General features: G+C 55.6%; 1 protein-coding gene across 2 annotated transcripts; it reads left to right on the plus strand.

The window, feature by feature from the left end:
* The first annotated feature begins 1,482 nt into the window (after nt 1–1,482).
* FAM117A (family with sequence similarity 117 member A) lies at nt 1,483–14,197 on the plus strand. Of its 2 annotated transcripts, none has more exons than XM_054088228.1 (8): nt 1,483–1,597; nt 7,187–7,344; nt 10,319–10,414; nt 10,917–11,030; nt 11,319–11,453; nt 11,959–12,181; nt 12,533–12,653; nt 13,098–14,197. In XM_054088228.1, exons 1-8 carry the CDS (start codon nt 1,501–1,503, stop codon nt 13,438–13,440), a joined length of 1,287 nt encoding a protein of 428 aa, XP_053944203.1. In that variant the 5' UTR covers nt 1,483–1,500; the 3' UTR covers nt 13,441–14,197. The 2 variants fall into 2 exon arrangements, with proteins under 2 accessions (XP_053944203.1, XP_053944204.1); XM_054088229.1 differs by lacking the exon at nt 1,483–1,597 and adding an exon at nt 4,678–6,734.
* Nucleotides 14,198–14,422: the final 225 nt, after the last annotated feature.

Below are 14,422 nucleotides of genomic sequence, written 5' to 3' on the forward strand. Positions count from 1 at the left end.
CTTCACCTGCTATGTTCATACGCTGGCAGTGCTGACCATCAGCGATGACCTCTCAGTGCACTCTTTCCTTCTGGTGTATTTGATGACTCACACTGTGAGGCGAGGCCACCACTCAGCAGCAGCTTGGCTGCTCTGGTGAATAATCTGCTGGTGTCTGCTAATAAACTGCAGTTTTATTTATCTTGCTGGTCTTCAGAGCTTTTAATCTCAAAACACTGGAGTGCAGAAACTCTCACAGTGAAAGGCAGCCACTTCTGCTGGGGACAGAGTGGGAGGCAGACAGGCAGGCATTCCGCTCCGCTGTTTGTGGAGTGAGAGGAATTTTGTTCAGTGGACAATGGTCAATGAGGGAAAGCTTAGCTTGAGGGCTGAACGCCCCTTTGATCTTCCACATTCATGCTTAACTGATCAGGACTTTAAATCTCAGCTCTATCATCTTCTTCCTACCCATAGCAAACAGCCAGAAATACAATCCCACTTAGGACTTGAGCGCTGGACCAGAATGACAGGACTGTGACAGCAACTGTGCAGCCTCATGTTTTCTGTTTGTCTTTTGCTTTCCCAAATAACACAAATGGAGTAGAGAGGGTCCCGTGGGGGAGGAAAAGCCTGTAAACACTGAGGAGCCGGAGGGGGCTGTGGTGTCAGGAGGCTTTCTGGAACACACAGGGTAGCTGGGTCTGTAGTCGTAAGGTGCGTTTGTTAATTCTGGAGCTTTGTGGTGCTTGCTAACCGTGATGAGGTGGCTTTGCAAGGCTGGGGAAAGGGATCAGTGCACAGGGAGGAGGTGGAAGCGGACCTGCCCGGGCAAGAGGGCGTCTGGCCCGAGGAGGCTCTGCACCACTCCTGGCTGTAAGGGCGGCCCCAGGAGCCCAGCCCAGCCCAGGGGGCCGCGCTCCTAGCGCCCGGTACTGGTGGGGCTCCCTGGAGTCCCCGTCCCCCGCAGCCCGAGCCTTCCCTCTTCCAGGGCCGCTGGAACAGGAGCCCCAGCCAAGGGCGAGCGACGAGAGGATGGGATAGGATGGAGTGGGAGGGAATGGGGTGGGATGGGAGGAGATTGGAGGGAATAGGATGGAATGGGATGAAATATGAGGGGATGGGACCCACATCCCCCTCCGGTCTCGTCCCGGCGCCTCCCGAGTGAAAGAGAAACCAGCGCCGCCCACGTGACCGCCGTCGCCGCCTCTGATTCGCCTCCCGGGGAAGGGGCGGGGCGAAGGGGAGGTTTGCCATTGGTCCCCCCGCAGGAGGGCGGGTTTTGCCCCGGCTCCTGTTCCGATTGGCTCCTCCGCAGCGCGTCTCCCTCTCTGATTGGCTCCGGCGCGGGGGCGGTGCCTGTCCCGGCGCGCGCGGAGTGTAGCTCTCATTGGCTGCCGCTAGCGAGGGGGCGGGGCAGAAGGCTGCTTTCGCCCAATCCTTGCCGCGCTCCCGGCCCTGGCCCCGCCCACAGAGCTTTATAAGCCGCGCGGGCGGCGTGGGGGGCTCAGTGTGCGGGCGGGTATGGCGGGGGCAGGGGGCTGCCGCGGGCGGGGGGCGCTGCAGCCGCTCCGCTCCGTCCTTCCCGCGCAGCAGCGGAGGCGCCGCGGCGGCCGGGCAGGTAACGGGTGGGAGGGCCGGCTGAGCACGGGCGGTTGACGGGCGGCGGGGGGGAATCCCGAGGGAGGTCTCGGTGCTGCGGGGCTCGTGCCCGTGAGCGGAGCTGTGGGCTCGGAGGCTTCTCCTGTCGGTGCCGTGTGCGTGGAAGCGAAAGAGAAAGGTGAGCCCCGAGGGCACGGAGGGGCCCGGATCCCCCCGCCCCGCGGCGATCGCCCCTTGGGTTCCCCAAGTCCCCGGTGCCCCTTTGGACATTGGGAATGCTGACTTGAATACAAAGATTTGGTGACCTCAGAACAGCCCCTGTGGCTCTTCCTGAAGCTCGTCTATCCCCGGGTCTGCTGCTGGGCTCGTGCTTGGCTGTCCGTTATCTCAACAAGCGCTAGACAGCAGGGAAACGCTTCAGGTGAACTCTGAAGTTCGTTAAGTTCCGCTGGAGCGGAGTGAGACCCGTCCGGCTTTGGGCTGGTGCTGGCAGCGCTGGGTCCTGTTGGATCCGAGTGGAGGAGCTGCTGCAGCTGCGAGGATTATTGCTTGAGACTTGCAGCCCTTCCTGCTGCTGGAAGGGCTGATGTTGATTGAAGAAGCTGTTAAAAAGGTTTTTCCCTCAATTAACACACAAAAAAAAGTTGATAAAATAAACCCTTTAGCCTCCTCTCTCTCGCAGCTCTGTGCTGGAATCGGGTGAGGTTGCCGTTAATTGGAGAGCTGCTCAGTAGTTTCAGATCTCACAAAGCAAAATGAAGCTGATCTCCAGGAGGGGAGAGCCAGACTGGCTGCACTCGCTTGTGCCAGGGATCTGTTCTGTGTCCATGCCAAAGCACAGTGAATGCCATGCAGCTTTCTGAGGGTAGAGCAGCTGCTGCCCTACTGATATGAACCAGGGTTGCTGGCTTTCATGTCTCCCTGTCTCTGTTCCTCGTGGTTCTGGCTCATGGGGCTTGAAGTTTTCCTCTCGATTGCACTCTTTCCATCTACACTTTTGGAAGTGTTTAAATTTCCATGGTTCTCGGCTTCATCACTCTTCCCAAGCTGCAATTTGCTCCCTGTGTGTGTGAGAGCCGGAGCAGCAAACTGGCAGGGTTGGACCCAAGCCTGGTGTCGTGGTGATTCAGTGTCTTGACGCTCCAGCTTTTGGGAGCTCAGCTTGGAAATCTGCTGCTTTACCACAGCTTTCCTTATCCAATGCTGTGGACTATCTGGATTGCTGTGGAGCTGCTGCTGGGATCTCTGCAGCTCTGCCTTCAGCTTTTAGAAGTGCAGAGTGATCTGGGATTGGATTCTGCAGCTGCTCCGATGATAGAAGATCCCATTGATTTGAGGAGCAGCTGCCGAGTCTCTCAAAGGGCTTCTGTGCAAAAGGAAGAGCTTGAGCTGGGGGCTGCCAGGAAGGAGGGCGAAGGGTGTTTGAAAAAGGAGGTGATTGGAATCCACGCTGCTAGGGTTTCCAGTGATGCGTCTGATGTGGGGCAGTGGGGTTTTGAATTCCTGATCCCTTGGGCGCTTTGCCCCTTGGTGGTGAAGCCAGTAACACGTCAGTACCTGATTCTCCTCAGGCTGATTGAGCCCATCTCTGTTGTGTTGGTTTATGTTGGATTAGGTGGCTCAGAGGCAGCTGCCGGGGCAGGTGGAGCGCTGCAGCACTGGCGGGGCTACACCTTCTGTGGGGTGGGATGAGCTTTGTGTGGACTTCGAAGTTTAAGCCTGTTAACGGCAGGTCTCGTGCTCTTTGTGGCCTCAGTTGTTTCCTCCAAAACCTGCACAGAAGCACATGCCAGAGATGTTTTCATGCCTGGATCCAGATGTCCCTCCGCAAGACCTATGCCTTATAGTCCCGAGTCTGCTGGCGAGGGGTAACTCCAGACCTCACCGAGCAGCGCAGATCTGAGACCTGACTGTCTCAAGCAAGACACTGAGATGTTTGTGCCTCTTTTCTTCTGCATGAGAAACCAGGATTGTTTAAACTGCAGCTTGAATTTTAATTTGCAGCCCTGTTGGTGAACAGCGTTGTGTGAATGTGAGTGTGGGAGCAGTCCGAGTCACCTGAATTCGTTCATGCACAGAGAGGGAGAAGGTGGAATATGCTGGAAAAGTCAAGTTGCATCATCAGTTGCTGGCTGCGCAGGTGCCTCCTGTGCCTTCCTTGTGAAATGTCAGAGATAGGGTGGGATGAACGACTGCTCAGGGAGTGACCCCCCAGCTGCCACGCTGCATAGTGCTGAGGTCAATGCACAATGTGAACAGTGGTTTGGACTGGCTTTACAATTCCAGACTTTGGGATTCATCACTGTTAAGTAATCCTGACTTTGCCTTCAGGGTTTTGGTATGGCTGTACAGGCTGATAGAATCAAAGGTTAAACACTGGTAGGGAGCTGCAGAGGGGAAAGAGGAGCCTAGATGAGGTATGCAAAATGCTTGAAGATGTCCTGCTCTTGCAGTAGCCAGGAAGAATCCTGCCTCTGTCCCATGGACTCAAATGTGTCATTGTGCAGAACACAGCTAGGAACAATATATGGCTCAGGTTTGGAGGCAAAGCTTTGCAGGTGGCTTTGTTTAATGAAGAACGAGTTTCTGGCACAGTGATTGGAGCCCATTCATGGAATCGCAGCCCTTGGCTGATACAGATCATCCCTTCAATCTCAGCTTGCTGCTCCCAGTTTGTCTGCCTCTGGATGCGGGTGTGGGAAAGGCGAAACAAAGGACACAGCTATAACTCATCTTGACTTATGTTGACATTTTGTGGGTGAAACAAGTTTTTCCCTGTTTTAAAATGCCAGAGATGACATTTAAGCAACTCTACAAGGGGAAGAGATGGGACTGCATAGTTGTTCTGATCTGTGCCTTCTCCAATGGAACATTTTGGAGGAACAGGGAAGCTCTCAGGTTGTGCACCCTGGATGGACTCTTAATTGTGGATCCCTCTCAGCTGAGGCTCATCTAATGCGACTGCATAGACCATGGTGAGGTTTCCAACCCTTGTGGGATGAGTGGAGAACTGGAGGGACCTGGACACCTCTCTGCAGAGAAGCAGCAGCTCTGCGCCAGGTGCGGTGAGCGTTTTGCTGTCAGACTGTGTGGTGGGAAAGGAAAAGAAAAAAAGGACTCTGTCTAACCCAACATCGAGCACCAAAGTGCAATGAGTTCTCTTTATGCAAAGCTTGGATGCTGCAGTGCTGGGCAAATGGCAGCATGGGCTGCACCAAACAATTCCAGCACTTCCCTCGTTGCTCCTGCAGCCTTAGACTGATGCCAAGTGAAGGGGGATTGTGGTGGTGGTTTATCATTTGAAAACAACCTTAGAAGGAATTGAGTGTTGGGTGAAGAGTTTGTCTCTCTCCCCCAACCTGCGGGTGTGCAGCTCCAGGCCCTGAGCTGTGCTGGAGGGAGTTGTTCTTTAACTATGGCTGCATCCAGGAAAAAATGCTGGTTTGGACTACAGATGTCCCTTGTGAATTCCTGCAGCGACATGTGCAGATGCTGAGTCTGCAGGGCAGCTCCCTCCAGCTGCATGGCCTGGAACCCAGGGTGGGATCACACAGCCTGGAATTGCTTCCCTGTACTCCGGGCTGGCTCGGTGAAGCTCGTGGGGTGGTTGCTGATGGGTTGTGCCACATGGGATTGGGAGGTGTCTCACGAGGGCCCGCTGTGCCCTTGGCTTCTGTGCCTTCCTGGCTCCCTGTAGTGCATTCCTCTCGCCATCAGCCCAGTGCTGCAGCAGCAAAGCATCTGTGGGGTTTTTGAAGGGCTGCGCATCGGGAACAGCCAGTTCTTTTGTGGGTGCCGGGCTGTGTGCCTACAGTTTGAGCAAGAGTCCTGAGGGCAGAGTGGTTTAACCACAGTTTCTGCCTCCTCCGGAAGAGGCAGAGGATTTCAGTGCTCCGTAGGGTTTGCATGGCTGTATCAACGTTCTCTGCAGTGAGCATGGAGCGGTGAAATTCTGTGCTGCATGGGTGTGAATTTCCCTTCTGTTGTGAGTCTTTGAAGGGAGGGAGATGATTATTTCAAAATACCGAGAGATGTGGACTAGTTCCTCTGCAGTAGTGGAAAGCCCTGGTGCCAGAAGTCACTGCTGTGGGCACGGAAACTCGGCTTCTAAACTTTCTTCAGATATGAAAGAATCTGTTTCCCTGGGGTGAAATCTGGAGAGGGAAGGAAGAACACTTTATAGCTCGGAAGAAAGTGGTAATGGGAACTTCCCTTCTGCTCACCATAGCTTTGCAACTCGGCTGTGAGGGTTGTGGGTTGGAAAGTGACCTGGAGATTTTAAATGCTTACTGAAAACTTGCATTTTCTCTCTTTGGATGCGGAGACTGGCTGGGAGCTCTGAGCTTCTGATATTGGTGATGCAGAGGAAACGCAGCAAACCTGAAACTCCAATATGGAGACTTTCCCCTTCAAACCTGCATGTTGCACCAATCTCTCTGTTGTGGCCACTTGAAACCTCATGTGGCAACTGGAGAGAGCCAAGTGGCTCTTGGAGATATGGTGATGGTTCTGTTATCTGCATCAGCTTTGCTGTCATGTGAGAAGCCAAAGCACCCCAATCTGAGAGTTCTTGGCTGTGGAGCTGTCTTGGCCTGGCTCCAATGCTTGTGGCCAGGTGGCAGCTGTGCAGGGTCTGTGTGGAGGGATGATAACAGGGCAGAGCAGTAAACAGGATGCTCCACCCCACCTCGGCACCTCTTCTTCCCCGTGCACTGTATGCTGTGAGGAGAGGCATCCAGTGCCCCACAGCCTGCCCTGCATCTCCCGGCTGCCCCAGCCCCTCTGGCTTCCCAGGGCTGCTTGGAAACATGGGTGGCAGAGCACTACCTCGAACTGGAGCAGCAGTTCTTGCTGTTCACATACAAATAGCTTTAGGTGTTTGTTGGGTGTTGTATGTGGTTGATGCAGCTGTTGCTGTGGAGGCCGTGTCTCCCATGTGCTCTGGACTCTTTCTGGCTGGTTTTGGGGCTGTTGCCCTCCTGAAGTTTTAGAAAACAGGGGCCAGGTTGCTCTGGATATGATGGTTAAATGGAAGGGTCCTGTGAAGGGCATTTGAGGGGGTGTATGCTGTTGGAGCAGTGGGAGTGGGCCTGCCCTGTCGCAGTAGCATTCAGTTCTGCTGGGAAGAGCGGCACAAGGGGAAGAGATGGCAGAAGGTGGGCAATGGAGGTGTGGGTACCGCAGCCTGGGGAGCAAGGAGGCACTGAAGGGGGAGCTGCAAATGCTAATGAGTTTCTAAATTGGAGCTGGTGCTCGGTTGTTGGCTGTGGGCTGCTGGGCACAGGGAGCGTGTATGGAAGAACCAGCCAGGCTCCTCTCGCCGTCCCATCTGGCTTTTTGCTCTTGCCCTTTTCTCACCTAGAACTCCCACTGCTGAGGCAGTGTTTGAGCTGATAAAAAGCTGTGTTTACAGGCTGTGTCTCTGGAGTGACCTCGGTCGTGAGCCTGCACCTTGGTGTGCAGAGGGATTTGGCAGCCGTGACCCAGTGACGCTGGTTGTAGTGTGGTTCATTCACTCCCTGCCTGCCGTGCCTGTGGTTTGGGGAGCAGGCTGTGGCTGTGTCTTGGCTCTGGCAGACTTAATTTCCTCCTCTCTTCCCCTGTCCAGGCAGCGTTCCGTGTGTGGCAGCTACGGAGAAGAGCCGGCAGCCCCACACGTGGTATGCCTCGTCCGTGGATGCTTTCGTGGGCTCCTACCTGCTGGGACAGTGGCCGTGTGACGCCGAGGGAGCCTCTGTGCTGTGTGTGAGTGACAAAGCCACCCAGGTAGGAGCACTGTCCCGGAAGTGTCTGGGCTGGAGAAGCTGCAGAGCTTAAAGGAGCTGCGTGGAAGGAGGACGGAGGTGTTGCATTTCCATCCCTCCAGCTGCAGCTTTCTAGGAAGGCTTTTTTCCCGTTTTTGTTTTTCAGCTTCAATGGATTGTGCTCTGGTGCAGGGTCAGAATTTCCTTGGCCTCATCTGGAGCAGATGGTCTCTGGCTCTCTGCTCCGGGACTGGCTCGGTTGTTTTTCCCTGGCTTGCTGTTCTGGGCCAAATCTTTACATAAGGCTGGCAGGCTGCATGCCATGGTCTGTGGGAAGGCAAGAGTGCTCCAGCCAAAGGGCCCCCTGGCAGTGCTTTGCCATAGGATGGAAATGCTCCAGACCTCAAGGAACTCTTAGCAACCTGTAAATATGGCTGTAGGACAGCAAACAGTGCTTGCCTGAGAGGTGAAAGAATCTAGAAGGATAAGAGTATCCGTCTGACTAGCCAGCTGTTCATTCAGCACTTGCCCTTAACGGTTTGCAGCTGAAAGAGGGGAGATTGAGATGAGATCTTAGGAAGAAATGTTTTCTTGTGAGGATGGGGAGGCCCTGGCCCAGGTTGCCCAGAGGAGCTGTGTCTGCCCCATCCCTGGAGGTGTTCAAGGCCAGGCTGGATGGGGCTTGAAGCAACAAGAAACAGTGGAAGGTCCCTGCCCAGGACAAGGGTGGAACTGGATGGCCTTTGAGATCCCTTCCAACCCAACCTATTCCATGATTCTATGAAACCCTCAGGACTTTGCAGCTCCTGCCATGTTTCGAGCTTAGGACTTTCTCTGGCTGGTCTGTTTGCCTCCTTCCTCCTTGCTCTCTCAGCTGCAGACCAGCTGCTCCGCAGGGCTGTGTGGATTTGTTGTTGGGAGTGGCTGAGGGAGTGATATGACTGCAGGTGCTCGGAGCAGGGGTGAGCTGGCAGCTCCACATGATCAGAGCCTGTGGCTTTTATCTCACTGTGCAAAGTGGTTCTTCCTCCCCTCTCTCTGAGGAAGCGGTTTGGCCACAGTTAGTACAAAGGGTTCTGTAATTTCCTTCTGCCTGTGAGAGGTGGGATGAGAACATGCTCTGTGTTTTCAGGCCTCCCTGTTGCAAACAGTGCCTTTTCTTCCTTTTTAGGCCCTGTTTTTGTAAGCAACGCTCAGGGCAATGGGCTGCATGGAGTGACTTCTCCCATGGGGCTCAGGAGGCTCCCCGTGACTTGAGGAGCATTTCCATCCCATCCTGCAGAGCAGGACTGTTCCTGGCAGCTGGAGTTCAGCTTCCCACAGCCTCGCTTCTTGCTGTGATGTGGTCTCTGTGCTCTTGCTGTGGTCTTGTCTCCAAACTTTTTTCTCTTCTCCTTTGCTTTCTTGTGTGTGATCTACTGGGATGTTAAGGGATGCAGTGCTTTGGGATGATGGCCAGAATGTTGGAGTTTTTGAGGAGAGAGTATCTGAGGTAGGAAGTGAGCTCAGATGCCCATGTGCTGAAGTTGTGAGGTTGGTCTTTGCTGTAGATTGTCCCATCATGATGGTCTGTGCCCTGCTCGACTCGGGAGTGGCTGCAACCAGTGGCTCGGAGCTCTGCAGGGCCTCAGGGCAGTGGCTCTGGCTAAGTGGATCTCTCCTCTCAAACCAAAGCAAATGCTATAAATATCACAGCAACACCCCTGTCATGGCATCTGCTCCTGCCGGCACCGCTCAACGGAGACCTGGACAGCAAATGTCCTTACCTGTGAGGATGCAGCATGCTCCACTCACAGAGCTGTGTCAGGAGGGGCTCTTTTGGAGCCTGGCAAGTTGGGAGAGGGTTTGATTTCTGCCTAGAAATTGCCTGCATCCCTTTACAGGGAGGGAAACCTGGTAGCTCTCTGGGAACTTGCCTTGTTTCTTTGGTTTAAACAGATCTAAAATTCTTTATGAGAGAAGAGGCTGTTCCATCCCTCTGACTCCACAGGGCTGTGCAGACCAGCTGTGGTTCGTGCTGCAGCCTCGGGGGAGGCCGGCTGAGCCGCTTGGCCAGGAGCTGTTCTCAGGCCCTCGCCTCTGGCAGCACGGTGCTGGGGATGGAGGAGGGAGGTGTGATCCAGAGCCTCCTACAGAGATGGCAGCAGCAGGGATATGGGGTGAGCGTTTTCAGAGGCGCTGAGATGGGATGTTGCAAAAAAGTGATGGCTGGCCTTGCAAATGATGTGTCTTGGGACTGGTTCAATTCCGAGCCTGGGCTGAGCTCAGTGGAAGGAAGCTCACACCCTTTGCTGATCAGATTAACAGCACGCTCTGATTCCCATTGATATTCAGAGTGTGGTTGTTGTGTGGAAAGCAGCTGGGGTAAGGTAGTGCCAAGGCAGTTTTCCTGCACAGAGAGGCAGCTCAGCGCTGCCCACCCTGCGGATGGAGGGATGTGAGCTGGAGAGGCAGCCAGGCTCTCACAGTGCTCCAGAAGTGATGGGGCTGCAGGCCAAGTTCTGGGTTTGGTTCTGCCTTTGAATTCTGATACAGGAGCGTAAAGGCTCAGCAGTGAGCTGGATGTTCTCACAGCTGGACGAGGCCTTTCCTCACAGTAATGCTGCTCTGTGCAGTGAGTGCCTGGAGCCCCATGTCACCGTTCGCTGGCCTGGAGCCTGTGTGAGCCGCGCTGGGGCTGTTGTGGTTGTTTCTCTGGAGTAACGGCTCAGTGTGGTTTATCTTGCCAGGCACTTGTGGCAATGGAGCCCCTGCCTCCAGAGCAGGACTCTCACCATGTGGCTCCAAGAGGTCCTATTTTCTCTAGGCACAAATCTGGGCCCAAATGATTTTGGCAAGCCTGAGTAGATGAGTATCTCTTAATGAGTGATACTGGGTGTTGTGCTAATGGGGAAGGCTGGGATGGGACTGGGAAGGAGCAGTAGCTGATTGCTTGTTCTGGGTCTCACACTGGTGTGTGCTGTGACTGTTCTCAGCTGTGTTTCTCATCACTTCAGACTCCGGTGTCCTGGCACAACGCGGAAGCAGGAAAAGCTGACTCCAGTGCTCACAAGCGTTCCGCTTCCTGGGGTAGCATGGATCACCGCAGAGAGGTAAAACATTGCCAGTGCTGGTGCGAGATCCGTGCGAGCTGCTAATGCGCAGGAGACTCTTGCTTGGGTGGGAGGGTGGATCCCATTGGGATGAGGCTGTAGCCCTTGTTTCCATCTCCAACACGCAACTCAACTGAAGACAGATCTTGGTGGCTTCCTCTGGCAGCAGCTATTGTAAAGTAGCTCCAGTTGGTGCGTTGCTTGTCGATGTTGTGTCACTGGGTTCCAGTGGAGTGTGGTTCCTCGCTGCAGGTGCGAGGTGACTCAACCTGCTGCAGGAAGGACCCTGGCCCCATTGCAGTAGGGGAGCTTGTGCCAAAGCCTTGTGAGGACTTCTGGTCCATCCTTGAGAGGCGTCCAGAGCTGCTGCTCATGCTATCAAAGCTGTCTGTTTTGGCACTTCTGTGTGGGTTGGAGGAGACAGGGAGGAGGGACAAGGCGTGACCCTTTCTGGTGGAGGCGCATTGCTTATCTGCTCTGTAGCTGAAGCTCTGTTTGCCAGATCGCCAAACTGAAGCAGCAGCTCCAGCGAACAAAGCTGAATGGCAGAAGCGGCAAAGAGAAGGAGAAGACCTCCCCACTCCTAGGGGACCACGCTGTCCTCGGTTCACTCAGGGTATGTTCCCACATCCCATATGTCCTTAGGTGCAGAGCGAGCTCCTCTAAGTTGTCATGAGAGCTCTGCTCTCGTACCTAAGAAGGGAGAATGTTTCTCTTCTCTCCTGCCTCTTCAACGTGTCCCTGTGCTTCATCTGCAGATAGCGAGTTCCCAGGATCCTGCTGTTGGTCTCCTCCCATTGGCCTCCTGAGAGGCTCTGGCCGAGCCCCAGGGAGCTGTGGGAGTGGGATGTGGCTGAGTTTGTGCAGTTGTAACTCTGGATTCTCTGTTTCTGGATTGCTGCAGGATTCCCCTTCAGGCTTCCCTTCTCTGTCACCCATTTTGAGGCTCAGCCCCTGCTTGCACAGGAGCCTGGAAGGGCTCAGCCAGGAGCTGGAGGAAGTGTTTGTGAAGGAACAGGGCGATGAGGAGCTGCTGCGGGTAAGTGAAGGTCACAAGGTTGCCTTGAATCTTCGGGGGGGGGGTCTTGGAACCCCTTTCTCTCAGGACACTGCCTGTGCCTGGCTTGGCTGTTGGGATGTTCCTGTCCCTGGTTCTGGTTTGTCCTGGGCATGAAACTGCCTAAATTCACTCACATGGCTGCTGGCTTCGCTCCTTAAAACCTGCTGGTGCTGTGAGGGATCGCCCAGCAGGGGTCTTGGGACAGGGAACACATCATTGATGATGTGTCTTAGACTGCATCTGATGTCCACACCGTACGCTGTGGAAGCGGTGGCTCCTGACAGCTGGTGAACTGAAGGGTGTGGCAGGATAGGGAAGGGCTGATGCCCTGGTTGAGGAGGGGGCCACCTTGCTCCCTGTGGCGGCTCTGCCTGTGCTAGGATCTAGTACTCCAGGCAGCTCTCGTCTGTGGCTTGGCCACTGCTAAACCTACTCCCTGCTGACAAAGACTTCTCTCTCCACTGCGGCTTTGCTTCCTCCTCAGATTCTGGATGTTCCAGATGGCCACAGGGCACCTGCGCCTGCCCAGAGAGTCTCCAGTGACGCGTCCCTGGCGCTGGAGCCCAACAGTGGCAGCTGCAGCAGCCGCTCCCTCTCCCCTTCGCCCTCGGTACCTCTCTGCCACTCCCCACACACCCCAGTGAGACCGGCAGTGGGAGAGCCCTCCTCTGCGGTGGATGGGGCGCAGCCAGATCCGAAGGAGAAAGGTAAAAGCTGAAAGCAGAGGGGCTGAGAGGGGAGACAAGAGGAGGCAGCCCCACAGAAACCTGGGGGCAGGAGCTGCTCCCTGGCTGTGCACTGGATCAGAAGCTGCAGCCAAGATGGGAAGCGGGAGTCTGGGCCAGTTTGGCTGAGCTGCAGTGGGATTTTGGAGCCTCCAAGGCTGACCCTTGGGTGGGTGGTTTCCTGTACCAGATGGAGGATGTGAGATGGGAACTGCCCAGATAAAATGCTGAGGGGTGTTGTGGCCTGCTGCCCTGTGGTCTGAAATCAGAGCACCGAGTTGATCCCTCTTGGGTTCTTATAAAGACCTCTCAATCTCTCTTCTTCCCTGCCAGAGGAGCGCAGCCCCTCCCCAGTTCTGGGCTTCACTGCTTCTCCTTGCCCCAACCACAGCTACACGTTCAAACGGGAGCCTCCTGAGGGATGCGAGAGGGTCCGTGCCTTTGAGGAAGCTTCGTAAGTATCAGGAGCTCTTGGCAAAGAGAACTCACACGAGGCTGGTTTGGTGGGAGGATGCTGGGCTGGGGGAGCCGAGGCAGCTGCTGCTGTCCCAAAAGCAGCGACCAGTGTCTGGGAAAACACTCCCAGCAAAACTGGCTGTCAGGTCCTGGTGTGAGGAGCTCAGAGCTGAGCTGCCAAGCCTTTGGCATCCTCTGAGGGATCCTGTGATTCCTTGCCCTCCCTGGCAGCAGGTTTGTCACCCAGCAGAGCCTTTTGAGGTGGAGGGGGAGGTTCTGTAAACACATCTGCTTTCAGAACAAAGCAGGCTCCTTGCAGCGGTGCAGCTCCCCGAGGCAGTGCAGCTCTCGGCCTCTATGAAGGGCACTCAGCTCTGGGTGTTTTCCCCGTGGCTTGCGGTGCCCTCAGGAGTGTCCTGAGCATCTCCGCTCTCTCCTCCAGTTTCCAGAGCCCCGATGGGACTTTGCAGCCTTCCTGTCCTGATAAGAACAAAGTGCACTTCAACCCCACCGGTTCTGCCTTCTGCCCTGTCAGCCTGGTGAAGCCTCTCTTCCCTGATGTCGGCTTCCTCTTCAGGGGCTTTCCTGCTCCTTCCAGCCCTGGCACAGGAGCACGTGCCCCCTGCCAGGCCCCAGCGCCCAGCCCATTCCTCGGAGTGCGGAAGGACACTGCAGTAGATGCCTTCAGCGAGGTGTCCGAGCCACCTCCACTGAATTACGACGAACACTGGAAGCGTGGCCAGGCGGAAGAGAGCATTGTCTTCCACAGCTCTCTCGTGGTCTGAAGCCTTTGGGGAAGAGGGCCAGTGCTGGCTCCTCGGCACAGCTGTGCCAGCCAGCAGAGATGATGTCCTTGGAGGTGGGATGTGACAGCCAGGAGGCAGCCCTGGACTGAGAGCCAAGGCTGACTTCCTACTGGGATGTCAAACTGTGAAGAGCAGCGTGGCAGAGGCCTCCTCGCTGCTGGAGGGGCTCTTTTTTCTGAGCCTCTTGCTGTTCTGAGCACTTTCTGTATCGATTTGTATTTGTTTCCCGTGTGATTGTTTTGCTGGTGAAGAGCAGCCCCAGGGAGTAGAGGTGAACTTGCGCTCCATGGCTCCTTGAGCTGGGAGAACCCGGGCTGGGGCTTCCTTGGGCCCTGGGGAGGGTCGAGGGGGTGTTGGGTGCTGTCCTGGGCTGGGGCAGAGAATGCTGTGCCTGCACTGAGGCAGCTCCTCTGCCCTGGAGCACGGGGAGCAGCCGCCTCTGCTGGGGGGGCTGTGGCTGTGCAGAAAGCCCTGCTGCTGCCCAGAGCTGCCATGGGGTGAAGGGGGTGCTGCAGCTCCTCTGCCCAGGAGGGAAGCCTAAATCCTAGTGCTTCCCAACCCTCCCGTAACCAGGGAGTGCTGAGTGCAAAGCTGACTCGTGCCAGGAGGGTTTGATTTTTATTTTTTTTTTGTTCTGGTTGTATGGAAGAACCCCATTTTCCTGTAATCGATCTTGAAACTAATTTCTGCCAAAGACACTATTTTTGCAGCTGTTGCACGTTGGTGATTGATGGTTACTGGGGAGTGGTGGCAGGTGGGAAGGCAGCGCTGGCTGAACGGGAGCTAAATAAACGTCTCGGGCAGTCGGCGCCCTTGGCATGTAACGGATGGGGCTGTCCCGCTGCTCCCGGGGGCTCTGCAAGCGGGGCTCGTATGCTCCTCACCTCCCGCACCCGGGGTGCGCAGCGGCGTTGGGGGCGGTGGTGGGTCACGCTCGCGCATGCGCACTGCCATCCCAGAG

The sequence above is a fragment of the Cuculus canorus genome, chromosome 25 (genome assembly GCF_017976375.1).
Source record: "Cuculus canorus isolate bCucCan1 chromosome 25, bCucCan1.pri, whole genome shotgun sequence".
NCBI classification, from domain to species: domain Eukaryota; kingdom Metazoa; phylum Chordata; class Aves; order Cuculiformes; family Cuculidae; genus Cuculus; species Cuculus canorus.

Coding starts and splice junctions, on each gene's coding strand:
- FAM117A (XM_054088228.1), top strand. CDS start 1,501: ATGGCGGGGGCAGGGGGCTGCCGCGGGCGGGGGGCGCTGCAGCCGCTC. Junction 7,345..10,318: donor TGAGTGACAAAGCCACCCAG/GTAGGAGCACTG, acceptor TCATCACTTCAG/ACTCCGGTGTCCTGGCACAA. Junction 11,454..11,958: donor GCGATGAGGAGCTGCTGCGG/GTAAGTGAAGGT, acceptor CTTCCTCCTCAG/ATTCTGGATGTTCCAGATGG.